Source organism: Photinus pyralis, unplaced genomic scaffold, assembly GCF_008802855.1.
Source record: "Photinus pyralis isolate 1611_PpyrPB1 unplaced genomic scaffold, Ppyr1.3 Ppyr1.4_LG5, whole genome shotgun sequence".
NCBI classification, from domain to species: Eukaryota; Metazoa; Arthropoda; class Insecta; order Coleoptera; family Lampyridae; genus Photinus; species Photinus pyralis.
The window spans coordinates 17,418,009-17,437,222 of record NW_022170596.1 but is presented as its reverse complement, the minus strand read 5'-3'; the positions used below and the strand labels follow the sequence as shown (position 1 = coordinate 17,437,222).

General features: G+C 37.0%; 1 protein-coding gene across 1 annotated transcript; it reads left to right on the top strand.

The window, feature by feature from the left end:
• The first annotated feature begins 672 nt into the window (after positions 1 to 672).
• On the top strand, positions 673 to 6,779 carry LOC116170598. Its single transcript, XM_031487101.1, has 2 exons — positions 673 to 1,937; positions 6,695 to 6,779. The coding sequence occupies exons 1-2, from the start codon at positions 673 to 675 to the stop codon at positions 6,777 to 6,779; spliced, it is 1,350 nt and encodes a 449-aa protein (XP_031342961.1).
• Positions 6,780 to 19,214: the final 12,435 nt, after the last annotated feature.

Genomic DNA, 19,214 nt, shown 5'->3' with positions numbered 1-19,214 from the left:
GTCAATTGTGAGATAAGATCCATTTATAACTCTGAATTTATTTTTAATTTTGAGGCAACAATATTGTCACGTATAACTTCAAATTTACCAAATTTAAATTTATCTGATGATATTAAAAAGGAATTTGATTGTGTAAAGCTAGCGGATCCTGACTTTAATATTTCATCTCCTATAGATATACTGTTAGGAATCCAATCAGTTCTAGACTTAACGCCAGCAGAGCCCTCAATTATAAGAGGTACTCCCAGTGCTTATTTAACATCATTAGGTTGGGTAATAGTAGGTAACGTGCAAAAAAATGCATCAATCTCAAAATTGGTGTCACATACTAAAATGGACAAAGAACCGACAATTAACGAAATTTTGCGAGCATTTTGGGAATCTGAAGAAATAGGTCTACCTAAAGTCGTTTCACCTGAAGACCAATTTTGTGAGTCTCATTTTCAAACGCATACTAAACGAAACGATAAAGGTCAGTATATTGTACGTTTTCCATTTCGTAATGAAGGTCCCGAATTAAGCAGTAATAGGGAACTTGCTCTTAATAGATTCTACAAATTAGAATCTCGTTTTAAAAAAGATAAAAATTATTTTTGCCTTTATTCTGATAACATAAAAGATTATATTGAACAAGGCCACTTAGTTCCTAGTGCTAAGAGGTCTTCATATATCATGACTCATCATGGGGTCTTGAAACGTAACGAGGACGATGTTAAAATTAGGGTGGTTTTTAATCCTACAGAGCGAGATACACAGGGTAGTTCTCTGAACGATTGCCTATTGGCGGGGCCTAAATTACACCAAGAAATTTCCGCAGTTATAACGAGATTTAGACTTAGACCGGTAGCTGTAACCTGTGATATTCGTCAGATGTTTAGGTGCATTATTGTACATCCCGATGATAGGAAATATTTTCATATATTCTGGCGATCTAATCCTAACGAACCCATAAGGGAATGGGAGCATACAAGAGTGATATTTGGAGCTACATCATCGCCTTTTCTTGCAAATCGTACTATACAAAAACTTGTGGAAGATGAAGGCAGATATTACCCCAAAGCGGCACTAGCTTTATCTCATCAAACGTTCGTTGATGATATTCTCACGGGGGCTACGAGCAAAACGGAAGCGCTCGAGTTAAAACGTCAGCTTATAAGTCTATTAAAAGCTGGGGGTTTCGAATTGGGTAAATGGTCATCATCAGATCAGGGTATTATACAAAATTTAGAAGGGTCTTTAGAATTACCGATGGGGACCATACAATCAGCTGTAAAAGTCTTAGGAATGTTTTGGGAAACAAAAAAGGATGTTTTTCAGTATAAAATACAAGGCATAAACGAACCTGCAACGAAACGGGGTTTATTATCTAGGGTGGCACGAACGTACGATATTAACGGGTATTTGAGTCCTTTTACATTTTTGCTAAAGTCCTTAATACAACGATTATGGTTATTAAAATTAGAATGGGATGATCCCTTACCCAACGATATTATGGGGAAGTGGACAGCTATTAAATCTGAATTACACCTAATTGAGAGTTTAGCTATACCTAGATGCATTTATAAAACGGAGATTTCCTGTGCTACTTTAATAGGATTCTCGGACGCTAGTAATTTAGGGATGGCCGCAGTTTTATACTTAAGAATAAAAGCAAATGGTTTCTATTTAGTTAATTTGGTGTCTGCTAAGACTAAGGTGGCTCCATTAAAATCTTGGACGATTCCGAGACTGGAACTAGGTGCTGCGTGTCTACTGTCCAAACTATTAATTACCACAATAGAGGCTTGTAAACCGCTTATCAGCTTAACGGATTCTATTTGTTTAGTAGATTCCACTACAGTATTGGGTTGGATAAACACGCCTCCATATAAATTAAAAACCTTCATTTCAAATAGAGTGGTGCAAATTCAAGACAATGCACCTACTGCTCGTTGGAGGTATGTACCCAGTGAACTGAACCCTGCTGATCCGGCTAGTCGGGGTCTTACTCCAGCAGAATTGATATCTTGTGAACTGTGGTGGAAAGGGCCAAGTTTTCTTTTTGAAGAGGAAAGGCAATGGAATTTCAAATATAAGTTGCCAGTTCCATTAGCGGAAATTAAAGACATATCGGAAACATTATTAATAACGAAAATTGATTATAGTCCCTTTAACAAAATTTTGGATAAATTCTCGTCTCTTTTAAAGGTTCAACGTATTTTTGGATATGTCATTAGATTTTGTAAAAATTGGATAGAAAAAAGGCGTAATATATCTAAAACAAATTGGTTAGTTGGTCCCCTTAAGGCATCCGAGTATCAAAACGGCTTACTTCTAGCAATACGCATAACGCAAGTCACATATTTGTCTAACGAAATAGATTTAATAAAACGGGGTTTGGCGTGTACTAAGAAAGTAAGATTGCTTTCTCCCTTCCTTTCTGAAGAGGGTTATTTAATGGTGGGGGGGCGTTTGAGGCATTCTCAACTTTCCGTACGACAAAAGCATCCATACCTGATTCCAAGCGATAGTAGGCTGGCGACATTAATCTGTGATCACTTTCATATTTGGTCTGGTCACGGAGGGCCACGATTAGTACATTCTTTGATTATTCGCCACTTCTGGATTCCAAGCTTGAGAGTATTAATACGAAAGCGAATTTTTCGATGTTTAACATGCTACCGTTTTGCTGCGGAACCAATTCAGCCACCGATGGGGGATCTTCCTGCATATCGTTTGGATCCAGGGAGATGTTTTTCTCACACAGGGCTAGATTATGCAGGACCATTTGAGGTAAAAATTTCTAAATTAAGAAACGAACGATATCAAAAATGTTACATTGCGTTATTTATATGTATGGTTTCAAGAGCTATACATTTAGAAATTGTGACTTCTTTAACTACCGAGGCTTGTTTGTCAGCTCTAGACCGATTTACTGCTAGGCGAGGCCTTCCAGGTCATTTATATAGTGACCAGGGCTCTAACTTTAGGGGTGCAGCAAGAGAAATTTCCGAACTTACAAAATTTTTTGATGAATCAAATACTGAAATTTCTCATTATTTGTCCTCTCGTAACATTACATGGAAACATAATCCACCTTATGCACCTCATATGGGCGGATTGTGGGAAGCGGGTGTTAAATCATTTAAATATCACCTCAAACGCATAGTAGGTAACGCTAGGTTACACTTAGAGCAATTTTTGACTACCGTTGCCCGTATAGAGGCAATTTTAAATTCTAGACCGTTCTGTAACTTATCTTCCTCGCCAGATGACGACTTAGATCCTTTAACACCAGGTCATTTCTTGATTGGTGGACCATTATTGGCTCGCGTTGAAGTAAATATCACAAATATTCCCCAAAATCGTTTATCACAGTGGCAACTATCACAGCAATTGGTACAATCTTTTTGGAAACGTTGGTCTAATGAGTATATACAATCACTTCAGAAAAGACCAAAGTGGACCCAATCTTCTCCACAAATAAAAGAAGGAGATTTGGTATTATGGTATCATCCGGACGCTCCACCTACTCATTGGCCTATTGGCAGAATTATCAAATTAATATTTGGAGCGGACGGAATTGCTAGAGTTGCAAAGATTCGAACTTCTACGGGTGAAATTCAACGCCCTTTAAATAAGGTGGCGATTTTGCCACCACCTTAGAAATATATAGTTTTTTTTTTTTTTTCTTTCTTTATTAAAATTACAGAATTAATTTATGTGTAACAAATCAATCGTTCCAGTCGGAATTTTTTTTTTTTTTTTCATTAATTAACGCTTCAAATTTTTTTTGTTTAATATTTGTTTTGGCAAATATGTCATTTGGGTGGGGGGTATGTTCAAATTTAGTTAAATTTCAAATTAAAGTTAAGTGGGAGAAGTAACGCATTCCCCTTCCTTGCTATCCTTACCAGGAGATCACTTTTGGTTTCGTTGAGGCGCGTAACGCGAGCGATCCTTATAACGTCGATTTAAAATTGCGATTCTACAACGCAAGTGCTTAGAAACCCAGAAAAAGGTGTTTACCGCAGGGAGCTCCCGAAGAAAAGGAAGTCGAATACCAAACAGTAAGTGACAATTCCTTATGTTTCCTTTACACCTTTTGAACAACGTCCGCATTATACCAATTTCTCCGGATCTGTAACAATAACATTGGATTTGACTAGCTGAAACCTAAAAGGTAAATGAATCCAGCCAGTGAAGTCCAATTTTGTTTGTTAGGGATCCAAATGAATTCAGTTCAATGCGGATGCACCTCACCAGTCAAGGCCTTCAAAGAGTACAGGGCACTTGTTTTATAAGTAACAACTCCAATTAATCCAATCAAGGAGTTATATTTAATTTAATATGATTATACAAGATACAAGATCAACTATCTACTGTATGATGCTCTCGAGATCGCTCTAAAAACAAAATACTTATGTAACAATTTATTACAATTCAATTAGTGTTACCTGCTAAATATAATGTGCGAACTGCCACACGCTTTAAATCTCTTCGTGTTCCAGGTTCTAAAGCGCAGTCAGAAAAATGACGTTCACAAACCAAAAAATTTTGTGTAAATTTCTTCCACATTATTCTAAACCAATTCTTAAAAACTTCGGGCTCCATTTTTGGGAAACGTCTTCACAATTTGTCACACAACATTTACGTTCTCGACTTGTATATGCATAATTCATTGTAATAATGAATAGTAATTATACTTAAAGCACAATAAGCCGTTAATCAAAATTCAAAATTCAACTGTCATAATGGCGCACACGCACTAAAGTCACTAGATTTAGTAACTTTAACATGCGCCATCTATTGAATGTTCTCCAAACTAATTATATTTGTACTCAGTTGTTCCCGTTTACGTTTCCCTTCTAAGTTTTTTGTTCTGGGCTAGTTTCGCTCAAATTTGACGTCGGGGTTTGCATACTCGAAAATACGGACCATTTCCACGATTCTCCGGTTCTCTGGACTCCCGTTTTGTTCGGGAGTATAAGGAGTCGCCAACCGCTGAATCACGCCATTCTTTTTCAGAATTTCTCCCATATCATGGTTATTAAACCATTTTTGTAAAATTTTGACGTTTTGTGTTCTGCTAACCTAGTATGCTAGCCAGCACCAACGAGTAACATTCTTTTGTTTTTTCGAATAAATTTTGTCTGCCCCCCCCCCCCCCCCCCAACAAAGTTAGAAGTTGGGGATGTTTTCCGTTTTCTGTACTAGCACTATGTTGTGCGTGCGTATGAGGAATGAGGGAACCCGTGCTCTCTCCAGTCATTCCCCTTCGAGCGTTTTACTATTTTCGTGCCCGTGACCGCTGGCGCTCGTAGCATTAGGGTATTTGTATACACACCGATTTTGGACGGCCGATATTTTATCGGTAGCAGGTGCTTGCAAACATAACGGATTTTTACCGGTCAAATGATCCTCAAAATCATTTTTCAGAACTTCTGTCCAACGTTTTTTCCCATAAAACAGGTCTTGCTTCCACTAACGAAATAATAGGTAGTCACGCTTAAAACTTGTCCAACACTTCTCCAATAATACCCAAACACAGAATTGGAGACCTGGCTAAGGATTATCGGGGCTAAATCAACCCTTATATATTTTTAAAGAAATGTCCCAAGAACATTTTTTGCAAAAAATTCGTATCTTTAAAAATACAAGGGTTAATTTATCCCCGCTATTCCACAGACAGGTCTGCAATTCTATGTTTTTGGGTATTACTGGAGAAGTATTGGACAAGTTTTCGGCGTGCCTCAAATACCTACCCAAAAATATCTGCCAGCTCTCCTACTATAAGAACATCATTGTCTATCAAGTCACCCATTGCAATATTTTCAAACGCAATTAAAACGCACTACAAAAATCAGCACTCACTACCAAAATGTAGTCCTATATCAACAGAGCAGTCGCCTGGAATAGAAGCTGGCGATAGCGAAAACTGCTGAGGACGGTCGGTAAACAATCGGTGTGTGTGCAGGCGTGTATTTAGTTACGTAGGCCATTGACACAGTGGCCTGCTGTTCGCTGGCATTTTGTCGGCACCGATCAGCAGTCGGCGTGTATGTCAGGCCTCGTTGCCCTCCGTGGTTCACTATTGAAATTTGGACGGCCGGTAAAAAATCGGCCGTTCAAAATCGGTATACCTATGTGCAAATAGCCAGACTTACCCTACCTGACCTGCTGAATGTTTTTTATACCCCCTTACCTTGCGGAAATTTGGTCCTTTATCTTCTCTCAAGATCTGACATTCAACATCTAACTGGTTTGATTCAACTATAAATACGCATATTTTAATTGCTTAAATATATTCATGAAAACAAAGGCGATCAATTTCCATATCCCTTCACACGTTCCTGGTTCCTGATTCACAAAATAAAAACACACAATGCATATTTCCTGTTCATGCTAAATTTGATCCTAAATGCGAAACAAAATGTTAATCCAATGAGAGGAATGGTATCATTGAAATTAAATACAAAGTCCCAATCAATGAAACAAAATAATTAAAATCTTTTGTTTGGATTCGATTCTTATCAATAAATGCAACACAAAATCTGTTTCCGTTTTTTATTTGAAAAGTGGTTCACTGATTCGAAAATGTTCATTCGCGTACATTTTATCACTTGTAAATAAACAGACCTTGCTACAAATCGAGCTGTTAGGGTTTTTTCTCGTCCCGCATTCAACTGCTATTCTCACACGTATTAAATTTCAGGTCACCCACAACTTTTTACAAATCCGAACTTGCGTTTCACCACGACGTACTCGAAATTTGGGAAGTTTCGCCACTTAACACGTAATTTGAAGGCCGACCCGTGTGGTGCAGTGGAGTTGAAGCTCAGTTGCGGTAGCAAGGGTCTCTGGTTCGAATCCAGGTTCGGCCATGAATATTTGTTGAATGTACAGTGAGTTGGGTTGGTATAGCAGTCTTGGTTGAAACCCCGCCCATTTAATATATAAAGGCCAAAAATAAAATAAATAAACACTAATATGTTTTTTTTACTCAAAGTTAAACTGATAAACTTTGCAGCGGCCCAAATAGATTTGATCAACTAATTCAGCGTTCTGGTTCTTGAAATCGAACCACCAATCTTCACACACCGATATTTATACGTGGCCGCTCCTGAAGTTAAAACGAAAATCTTTTGTATTGACTTGAATTTGTACTTACCCAAATTGGTACTGACTCGCGGTCGTACCTTCTCTAATAATTAAATCGTGGCAACCGCGCTCGCTTTCTCCAATTGCTATCGCTATTCGCATGTTATCGCCAGAAATACATTCGCTCACGTTCGCTATGAAGCGGCATATGTTTAACAAAATATAAATTCACTACGGAAATTTTTTTTCAAAAAAAATTTATCCTATCGATCCCTACTCAATGTTTCACGGTCTCCCTCGTCTGCATAAAACGGCATTTTTCAATTTGATCTTGCTTACTTATCAAACTAGATAAAAAGGTTATTTTAGTGGTTTAAACATTCAGCAAAATCGCGTTTCAAAGCTAAAATTATTACGCAATAATTGTTTGAGGAAAGTGCTTGTCGTTTTTTAATCTACTTTCTGGTGTTGAAAAAAGACATTCCTCCGTGAATTATATCGTTACTTAGACATAACTAAATATAATTTTTTATTGTAGAGATTTATCATCCGAAAAAGTCTAATGCTAATGACAGCAAACAAAATAATAAATGAAACCAAGATTTTGTGACAGCTGTTTGAAAACATGTTTAAAGCCTTTGATAATGTTATGTACTGCTGTCATTGTGACATGCTGAAGTAGTAGTTAATATTAATCAACTGAAAATAAATACGGTCGCTTTTTCTCCTTTCTAACAAGAAAATATTAGTATAGCTTTCATTTTTCAAAGGCAATTTTCTCGAAACAAAAAGCGTTCATGAATTCAGAATCGATTTGTACAATTCCAATAATGGAATTTAAATTCATCAAATATAAACAGCGGTCGGTGTTTTTACAAAGAGGATACTAATTTATTATACGCATTTGATATTAATTTTATCGTTTATCCAATTATTTTAAATAATAATAATAATCTATAAGCGTCTTTCCGCACCCTGTATAGATAGGTACATTCACAACACCTGTTGAATTTTTCACTTCTGATACGTATCTAAATGTTTGAATTCGGTGATCAAGAATTCCTTTGAACAATTCGTGGAAGCCGATATCGTGAAAGGTGCCTTGTAAAGGTCATTTGCAACTTATAAACTATTACCTGTCAGCCATTTCGGTGGAGTATTACTTGATTTTGAAAATTATTAAACATTGTTACTGCAAGAGATGTTGTAAAAAAGCGTTCTTAATTGTCTTCTCTACCTGCTTTATCGGATCTCGAACTTTACCAAAAATGTATTCGTCACGATTTCGAGGACCGATATTCACGTTTGACAGTTTTTATTGATTACATGTGTATGGTGTTGTCTTCTTATTTTTCAAATCCGTATAGTGGAACCTGTATTTTTCAGCGTTTTATATCTTAATGGTTCTTTTCTTTTTATGGTGCGCAACTTTTGGTTGTAATCCTTAAAACGTTTAAAACAACAGAATACCACAGATTTTAACCTTTAATCTTCAACATACAACTTAACATAATACGTACCTTATTTTTGACCACAAATATAAATAATTCCAAATTATTGTGTACGAATGGCATGGAATAACATTCATGTTGTATCTTCCCGATCTCTAGAGCACAAACCAACAATTTTATATTATGCCAAGCTACGATGTGTTGGCAAGGTGATCCACTTACGGAAGGGTAGAAAGGCCACACCAGTTATTTTTTTACTAATTTACGGATGTCAAGATTGTCCAACTGAGTCGATACCTGAATGGATATGGTTTATTCAATCAAACCCGATCGAGGTAAAATATTTTCAGGTTTGTACGACTTCCCATTATGTTGGAAATTGGTCATGATCACACTTCGTTAACTGGCAGGTTCTTCAGTCATTTCTGTAAATTTATTCAAAATAGGAAAAATTTGATACAAGGGATATTCGCTTTACGAGTTTACGCGAACGGTTTTTGAAGTATTCTTCCAAATTTTTGAAAAAGACATTCTTTCTAATCCTAATTATGATATAATATATCTGTCTATCAACAATTAAATATCCATGGGGAAGGTTTTGAGGAATTGAGTCGTTTATTTTCTTTATGGTTACTGAAAGCATGATGATACACCACTGCAATTAAATAAATGATCATCAGTCATAATTTTTTTGATTTGCGGGAAATTCAAACTGTCCTCACTTCTAATGAATCACTCGGTACTTCCATTTTGGTTAAGTTAGTAGAGCAAAATTTTGTTCAATTCAACAATTTTAACGGGGAAACTGCAAAAAACATTGCGTAGACTTTTTGAGACTCCATTAGCGTAACTGTGACTGAGACACAATTTAACCCGCAGTGCGTACTTCTCTTTATTTTGCAGCGGGGCCAAAAAGAATTCATAAAATAATCCACATGCAAAACTTTTCAGAAATCTATTCGAAATAGTCTTATATAATAGGTAATCGACTCACTTCTTCGTTGGACACGCATGTATGCATATAAACGTCCGGATAGATCTGTAAATTCTAAATTTCCAGAAAGGTTTGGTAATGCCTTCGAATTCCCATATGGATATTTAGATTTACAGATCAGATCTGTAAACTAACAAAAATTAACTTGTACGCCTATTCTCTACGACGAGAAAGGGTATCTTTCCCTAAGTTATTATGCTAATTTCTCAGGCGCTTTCTAGGGCCTCTAATACACTTCCTACTCTGGAAAGTCTGTGGTCCTCCTCGAGGATTTGTTGAACGAAAATAGGATGCTATAGAAAACACTGGAAGGCATCCTGAGGCTTACCGTAACGTTCCAAGCGATTTCCCAAGCTTAACAGAACCTTATAACTTTTTATTGCTTTCTTAGATCCGTTTGAATCCTTTTTAGAGCTAATCAGGCCCATGGCAGATCTTCTGGTGATCAGCCCTGCTTGGCTGGGAACTAATTTGTGACATAATGCTTCAAGAACCGCTCAGTTAAGGCGTGTGGAGATTTAAAGAAATTGAAGGAATGAACATATATGAAACTTATTTCTTCAGATTTTGACCTCATAATTTCTATACTATGTTTATTAATTTGAATAGTACCTATTACTGTTTTTAATGGTCGTTTGTCATCGCTTGTGGATTCGTGGAAGACACAGTTTCATTGATTGAAACGCGTTTGGTGCTATCCACTCTTTTTTAGCGCATCTTCGTTATGCGCTATTGCAGCCACTTTCTCTGTCCGTCCGTCTGTCCGAGGCCTTAACTACTCCTACAGTTTTCAAGATATTAAGTTTCATTTTGCATTCGGTAGCGTATAGCTCTAGCACCTGAGCCAAGAAAAATCTTGCCAATTAAACTGCGCATGCGCAGAATGCGCAGTGGCAATTTTCTTATTTATGGAGGTATTTTTTTGAAATTTTACCCAAAGATGCTTTTAGTGTAAGCAAACGTATCGCATTATGTATATATCAGATTAATGTGCGCATGCGCAGGCTGCGCAATGACAAGTTTCTGATTTATTTATATATTTCGTTGAGATTTTAACCACAGATATTTCTGGTGAAGACAAACATATCGCATATAGTAAAAATCAGATGTGCGCATGGCAACTTTCTTATTTATGGAGATATTTCTTTGAAATATTACCCAAAACTGTTTTTAGTGTAAGCAAACGTATCACATATTGTAAACATCAGATTAATGTGCGCATGCGCAGGATGCCCAATATCTACTGTTATTTATCGAATTATCGAGATATCTTTTTGAAATGTTAATCACAGATGCCTCCGTTAAAGGCAAACATAACTGACATTGCAAAAATTAGACGTGGGCATGCGCAGTCAGTGCCAACTTCTTTATTTATCAAGATATTTCTTTGAAATTTTAACCATAGATGCTTCTAGTAAAGAAAAACATATCACATGGTAAAAATCGAAAACTACAAAATGTCATTAGGAAAAGTGAACATATCGCACATAGTAAAAATCAAATCCACGCATGCGCAGACTGCAAAATGCCAACTTTTTTACTTACGAAAATCTCTCTCTAATGTTTAACCATAAACGCTTTTAGTAAAAACAAACATCGTATACCTATAGCATAGCAAGTCTCTGTATAGCATAAATTAAATGTGCTCATGCGCGAACTGCGCAACGGCGCCTTTTTTGTTGGAGATATTTCTTTGAAATTTTAACCATATATGCCTCTAGTAAAGAAAATCACAGAGCACATAGCTATGGCATTTTGGGAAGTACTGATCATAAACGGAAAATGCGCTGAAGTTACTCGCCTTAGGGTGAAAACCTTTTTACTTGTTATTAACGATCAGATCCTTTATAGTTTTGTATTGTCGGCCGTCCGTCCGTCTGTGTGCGCTATAACTCTTTTTAAAAGTGGCCGATTGTGTTGAAATTTGGGGTACGGGTACTTTGGATATTAAGGACGGACGCTATTGATTTTCAGGAAGTAGGTTCAACAGGAACAAAAGCTATAGGACTTCGAATGAATCGGGAATAGGAAAAACTGCGGGCTCAATATCATAGAAATCAACATATTTGATATTTCATTCCCTTAGTCATGTATCGAGTTCGGACTTTTGCTAGATTATTCCCTATAACTCTTAGATGTGTAACAATTCAATATAACTCTTCTCTGTGGTCTAGGTCAACAGTTTTAGAGCAAAATGTACCAAAAATGATTCTTTACACATGAATTTGGAGTTGTAAAAAGCTTTCAAACGCATTATCTTCATTCTGAAAGAAAACATCGCGTGCACATTTAATAACCGCATGTGTGTGTGGCCACATGGATATTGATCAAAACATGTCGAAATCGTTATTCATGCACCAAGATCGTTGGGAAAAAGACTAGGAGCATTATCTCAAGGCCCAAGACATAAATTTAATGCATTTTTGGCGACCACGTGGATTTTGATCAAAACATATCAAAATCGTTATTTATGCACCAAGATCGTTCGTAAAAAAAACCAAGAACATTTTCCCAATGACCAACACATGAATTTGATGCATGTTTGGCGACCGCATGGATTTCGATCAAAACATGACAAAGTCGGTATTCATGCACCAAGATCATTGGGAACAAGAATAAGAGCATTATCTCAATGCCCAATAAGACACGAATCTGATGTATTTTATGACATTAAAGTAAATTTTCGTTAAAAGTGCTTGTAATACTTCGATATTTCGCTGTATCGGTTTATTCATGTTACTTTTGATTATACCTGCGTCGACCTTCCTTATTAGCGCATTTTCCAACAAAGTGCAGCTACTTTCTCTGCTTGTCCGTCTGAGGGCTTACATACTCCTACTGTTTTCAATGTACCTACTTAGTTCGTTTTTTTTCAAATTGGGTAGCTTATAGCTCTGGCATCTGTGCCAAGACAAATCTTGACGTTTAATGTGCGCATGCGCGGGCTAAGCAATATCAGCTTCTTATTTAATTATATTTTGTTGAATTTTTAACCAAAGATGATTTAGTAAAAGCAAACGTTATCGCATATTGTAAAAATCAGATTTGGGCATGCGCAGAGTGCACAATGCCAACATTCTAATTTATGGAGACATTTCTTTGGAGTTTTAACCATAGATACTTCTAGTAAAGAAAAACATAGCTCACATAGCTATGACTTTGTGGGAAGTACTGAGCAATTCATGCAAAATGCGTTAAAGTTACTCGCCTTAAGGCGAAAACCTTTTTACTTGTTTCAATTTGTTAACTATTTTTTTCATTACCGTTGTGGGAAACTCGGTTAGTCTCTTTGAATCTGTGATTTACGGGTCATTTTTTCTGTTTTTATGTTTTTATATTTGATTGACATAGTTTCCGCCTTTTTTAATTTTGAGATTTTTTTTAAATAAAAGGCAAAAGGCGTCTTGATGCAGCGAGAGCCAGTTGAAGAGAGGGAACCAGTCGACGACGCAATCCAAATCGGACGTTGTAAATTTTCGTCAAGGTAACGTTGTCCCCAAACATTGTGTTTGCGTTCGCGCGCGCGCGCGGTGCGGTCAGGGTACAAATACAAATTTGCCGGAAAAGGGAAATTTATAGGGACGTAACAAATAATAATAATTTATTACCCAACTGCCAATTACAGAGTAATCTAACATAATGAATATTCTAAAAGTTAAATAATATAGTTTGTAGGTTTTTTACTACCTACACTGGTCATAATATTTGAGACAATATATTTTTTTAATTTGTGTAAGGTTTAAATAAAATCTAGCATAATTTTTGAAGGTTTTACACAGAAAAAGAAAGTCTTTAAATAGTTTAATAGAAATTTTGAGTTATTTGAAAAAAAAAGTTCGATGACGTTGCTGCGCTCAAATTCTTATTTTAAAAATCAGGCTCGTTGTTTTTCTTGTCAGTTCTTAGACTATTACACGTAGTTAAGGTGAAAGGTATTTCCCCTTAGTCAAAAATTTACCTGGCATCGAAATGTGAATTTCCTCCCTTATTAACAAGGAACCCAGCTCGTTCACGATTTTGAACTTTCTGTCCGTCCGCCTGTGTACATGATAACTCACGAACGGTTTTGAATTTTCTAATTCTATTACCAGTATTATGTTTATCATCACCTAAGGAAAAACTGATTAAGTTTTCAGTGTCCCAAGAGCTTGTTTGCTATGTTTGTTACAAGTTTATTAAATAGCTCCTAGAGAGTTCATAATTTTGCGGTGTCTGTCCGTCTGACCATTAGTACGAAGTTTCGAAAAGGAATGGTACGATGAACTTTTGCAGGTGGATCGCAGTTCGGGAATAAATAGATAAGGTCGTTTTAACATCTCCGTTAGTTATGAACCAAATTGCATGAAATTCTAAATGAGCATAGCTTTAGTCATATAATATGCAATGCTAAGCTATAGCCATACTCAGGAGCTCGTGTTTAGTACAGTTTTTAGCGCATTTTTGAAAAAAAAACGCTATTATGGCTGGCTGGCTGTCCGGCTGATATCTCACCAATTACAACAGAGACTTCAAATTTTCACTAAAAGCTTTTTGATATAGTGTAGATGTGCAGGCTCTAGTCTATTTTGAGTTGGATTACTCGTCAGATGGATAATTTTAAACTTTGCTAATAAAATACTGATCTGTTTTACCAAAATGCGCTTTCATCATGCATAATATGCTGATTTACAACTTGCTTATTTTAATAGTGTTTGACACAAACCGTAAAACAAAATATTCTCGCAACATTCCATTTTTGCTGATGGTGATAACCTGATATCCATCAGCGATCAATTACCACAAGAGAATAACAATGTAGAATTATTTATTAGAAATAGGTAACCTTAATTAACATAGCGAGTTGTGTGATTGTGTCTACTCACCTTTTCCAAAATCAGTAGCTGTGGTGCAATTATACGATGAATGATACTATGACTCTAGGACACTGGATAAGTATAATACTTAGAATGAAAACGAAACAGCTAAGTACGTAATATACTTAACACGTTTAATAAGTAGAAGCTTTTTACAAAGTGTTTTCTTTTAATATTGGCATTAAGGAACATTTACATTAACCTAAAGGCGTATGTATAACTAAATTAAATAAAGTTTGTACTTTTTACATTACACATTAAATCACTTTACAGTAACAGCTAATTCTACTGTTTTTAAAACCAGTATAAGTCTTTCGAGGATTCCTGAACTTGGGCTTCCAAACCTGTAACAATAAATATTGACAAGCGTTACTAAAACGAAGTGTTTGCAAAAAATTCGAACTTGTTTTTATTTTGTAATCACAAGGTCCGCAGTATAAATCCAGAAACGGGCGCATAATAAATATAAAGGCGATTTACGGCGGATATCTAATTTATATTTATAATTTTTTTGCAGAAAACTTTATGGCAAAAACTACGGATCCTACTTATTACCTACTCTCGAAGCGATCGATCAATTTGCTGTTTGTACATAATTTGGGTTGCACGTAATCGCGTCCTATTATTAGGTCATAATCTGTAACTTATTTTTATCTATGCTTGCTCTACTATTGCAAATATCACTTTTCGCATTTGTAAACTCATTTAGAAAACAATTTTATTCATTTTTTTGCTACATAATATTAAAAATGAGATTCCTGGGTTAGATTACGGTTGTAGAAATATTCGCCCCGGTAAATTCGCCTCCAAGATTACTCGCCCCCGGAATAATCGACTCGGAAAATTCGCCCCGGAAGATTCACTCCTGAAAATTCTCCTTCAGAATATGCGGCCCGGAAAATTTCGCTTATGTAGAATTCGCTGGAAGGCACCTTCGCCAGGGACCCGGTTTCAAGGAAAATTCACCGCGTTCAGGAAACTTCGAAACTAACGCAGAAACTCGTCTTTGAAATAACTGCCATAGATAACCTGATGTCTCAAAGGGTTGGCATTCATTAAAAGTGATTCCGAATTCCGATAACCAGCTATGGGTAAATTCCACCTAGGACTGTATAAATGGTGGATAAGTGGGTTCACAGTAAACAGTATTTCTCCATAAAGGTCTCTTTACGTTTAAATTTACGAGGTCACATTAGGTTTTTTGCACTATGTTATATAAGCACATTAATGAGACTTTCAACTGTAAGAGGTTTCGCCCCAAAAAATGTCCCCGGTAAAGTCGGTCCTGGAATATTATCCCTTACTAAATGCTGAGTAATGGCGGTGAATTTTTAGAGGATGAATTTTCTGGGAGCAAATACCTATCTTTTACCGAGTTTTCTTGGAGCCGAAAATTCTAAAAGTGAAATACCTTCTACACGGTTATGATATCTTCAGGGGGCGAATATTACGAAAGCAAATTTTCGGGGGCGAGATAATTTACCGCACACGCTGACTACATTTACTTCTTCTTTCATCAATCTATCGTTGAAAAGAAAAACATTTCTTCCTTGCCTGTCGCATTTTGGCCTTCTCGTGCAGCAGAAACATTTTCCAATTGGCCTGAGAAGGCCGATGGCTTTACACAAATTTTGTAAAGTGTTGCCATGGATCGCTGCATTTATAGTAGTCCCCTTAGGTATTCATGTATTTCCAGCAGATGATTGGGTGCCTGCCTTTATTGAATTAGAAGTACCCTTTTGGATCTATTGTATAGGATTCCACCTCCCATCTGGGTCCCAATGGTTCACCCAAGTGTCATCATCCGTCACAATTTGCGCCAAAAAGTCAACATCCCTTTCCAAATCTGCCAAATGGCATTGCAAAATTTGCATTCTGCACAGCTTTCGCTCAGGCGACAACAGTCGGCGAACCCACCGCGCTGACACCTTGCTCATGTTCAAAGGTCGTGAATTATGGTTGACATGCTAGGTTCGGATATTCCTAATATCACACAGATAGTGCAAACCTTGACACGACGATCTTTGAGAACCATGACTTTCGCAACCATTTCATCGTTTTTTTGCAGTTCTTGGTTTTCCACTTTTAGGTCCATCTTCAATGGATTCCTGTCCCCAGCCAAACTGTTTGGCCCAAACTTTTACCGCATAATACGATGGGGAATCATACCCATACGCGAAAACCATTCTTACCCGAATCGTTTGGCTGATGTCCTTCTTTTGGCAGAAATTTTACGACGTTGCGATGATCTCATATCATTAAATTTCAAGTTTCTCATTTGTTTTTTCACGGCTAGGTAGATTTCTTTTGTAGTGTCACCCGTACCAACAAAATTTGGGAACAGTTTTTAATTCCTACCTGCAAAGGAACTGTAACACTTCGGACTGACGGCATGGGTAGTGCGTAGTGGTCCTTACATACGGTCCTGACTGTTTAAATACGTTTGAAAACTTAAAGCGCCGGCGAGTCGTGTGACATGGCGTGATTGTTTCAGATAACAGGAAAGATTTTGTTTATTTTGCAACCGTAGTTATGCGACCTGCTGCGTCGTGTGGGATTTGCAAAGGCAGCAGGAAATTACTCCACGTTGACTTAATTCATGGCCGTCATGGATAAAATTAGTGTATTCGTGGAAAAGGTTTGCGCAAGGGATGTGTGTCATTAATTCAAAAAGGTAAATCAGTGAGATGTTTATTGTTCCGAGAAAACCGCAAGAGCATTCACGTTGATACAAGACTAAAGTTTAGGTCAAACACCTGTAAGTTACAGTAGGGTGGACTTTATTTTGTGTTCACAAATTCACGACTAGCACTGAGACAGGGTTTACTTAGCTATCTGTAATTTAGTATAGTTTCCTATATTGGAGGAACACCCTAATAAATGAAAGACATCGTCTTGAAGTACTCCGCACGTCTGAAGCGGCCGATCTTGCACAAATAATATTTTTGTATCTCACTGAGATTTACTGTCGGTCCACTTAATGAATAATGAACCACCAGATAAACGAACCATTGCTTGTGACCAAGGACCAAGGGATTGAAATATGCAATAATATACAGGGGGTTCTTCTTAAAAAAATGGAATACTTTGATATCACCCTGTACAACAATTGCAATTTCGTTGAAAATATTGCTAGGTTGTATATAGCCTTAGAATCCTTCAACATGCCTCGACAATGAAATTCAAATATGTGAGTTAATATAGGGTCCGCTTGCCCCCCCCCCCCCACTGAGAGATTTGATAGTCGTATTATTTTAAAATGAATGCGCTCGTTATGCGCTCATATGCGCCACCGATAATAACTGTTGCGCCATTATCGTTTTTTAGCATTCCGAAAAAAATATTGAGGGGGGGGGGGGTTGAACGTGCCCCCCCCCCCGTACGTATTTTGTCGCTTGTAACTAGGTCTCACCTGATACATTTGGTTATGCACTGAATTGCGCCACTAGAATTAAAGCTAGCGCCATTACGGTTAAGCCATGACAAATTTTCAAAAAGTGGGGGGGGGGCAACTTAACGTTATTAAAAGTTACTTTTTTTTAACATCTTTACGAATCATACGAAATTCATACTTCCAGGTATGCGCTAAAATGCGCCGTAAAAATATATCTTTGCGCCATTCTTGTTTTTTGGTTATCCTTAAATATATTTGGGAGGGGCCAAGTGAACGGAACCCCCATAACGCATTTTGCTACCGGTATTTGTGCCACTCGATACATCTGGTTATGCGCTCAATTGGGCCACTTGAATTAAAGCTAGTGCCATTACGGTTAAGCCATAAAAAATTTTTAAAAAGTGGAGCGGCTAACTTAGCGTTTTCAAAAGTTACGTTTTTAACATGTTTTTTTGCCCTACCTTGTACCTACCTTTCACCATGCGCTCAAATGCACCGTACGCAGACATGTTTTTCGCCTTTCAAGACCCCTTTGCAATATACACTGTGTCCAAGATATACACATCCGAAACTATACAAGATATGATGATGGTCAAATTAGGGAAAAATTGCGCAATTAAAGAGCTATTATGATGCTTTCAAGATAACCAGATTCTCTTTACTTCCGCACCCGCGCACAACGTCCTAATTGGGCGAAAATACCTATCGGACACATTTTTCATTTTGCAGGAACTTTGTAATGTTGATGATGATTTCTCTGAAACGAGACGTTGTATTGAAAATCTCTCAACGGTGTCTTGAAGAGCTCAAAAAGAGGCTACGAGAAAGTGGTTTTTATTTTTTTTATACCTGTTCAAATAACGTCTATCATGGGAATCTCGGAAACCATAAAAGATACGACGACGGTCAAATTAGCGGAAAGTTGTGCAATGAAAGAGTTATTATCACACTTTAAAGTAAACCAGAAAAAGTCGATTACTTTCGAAGATATACCAGAAAAACCGAAATTTGCGCCGATTTCGTTTTAAATGTTTTGATGTTATTTGAACAGGTATAAAAAATAAAAACCACTTTCTCGTGGTTCCAACATGTTCCACTTTTTAAAAATTTTTTATGGCTTAACCGTAATGGCACTAGCTTTAATTCAAGTGGCCCAATTGAGCGCATAACCAGATGTATCGAGTGGCACAAATACCGGTAGCAAAATGCGTTATGGGGGTTCCGTTCACTTGGCCCCTCCCAAATATATTTAAGGATAACCAAAAACAAGGATGGCGCAAAGATATATTTTTACGGCGCATTTTAGCGCATACCTGGAAGTATGAATTTCGTATGAAAAGATGTTAAAAAAAGTAACTTTTAATAACGTTAAGTTGCCCCCCCCCCACATTTTGAAAATTTGTCATGGCTTAACCGTAATGGCGCTAGCTTTAATTCAAGTG

Coding starts and splice junctions, on each gene's coding strand:
- LOC116170598 (XM_031487101.1), top strand. CDS start 673: ATGACTCATCATGGGGTCTTGAAACGTAACGAGGACGATGTTAAAATT. Junction 1,938..6,694: donor GCACCTACTGCTCGTTGGAG/GTATGTACCCAG, acceptor ATTAAATTTCAG/GTCACCCACAACTTTTTACA.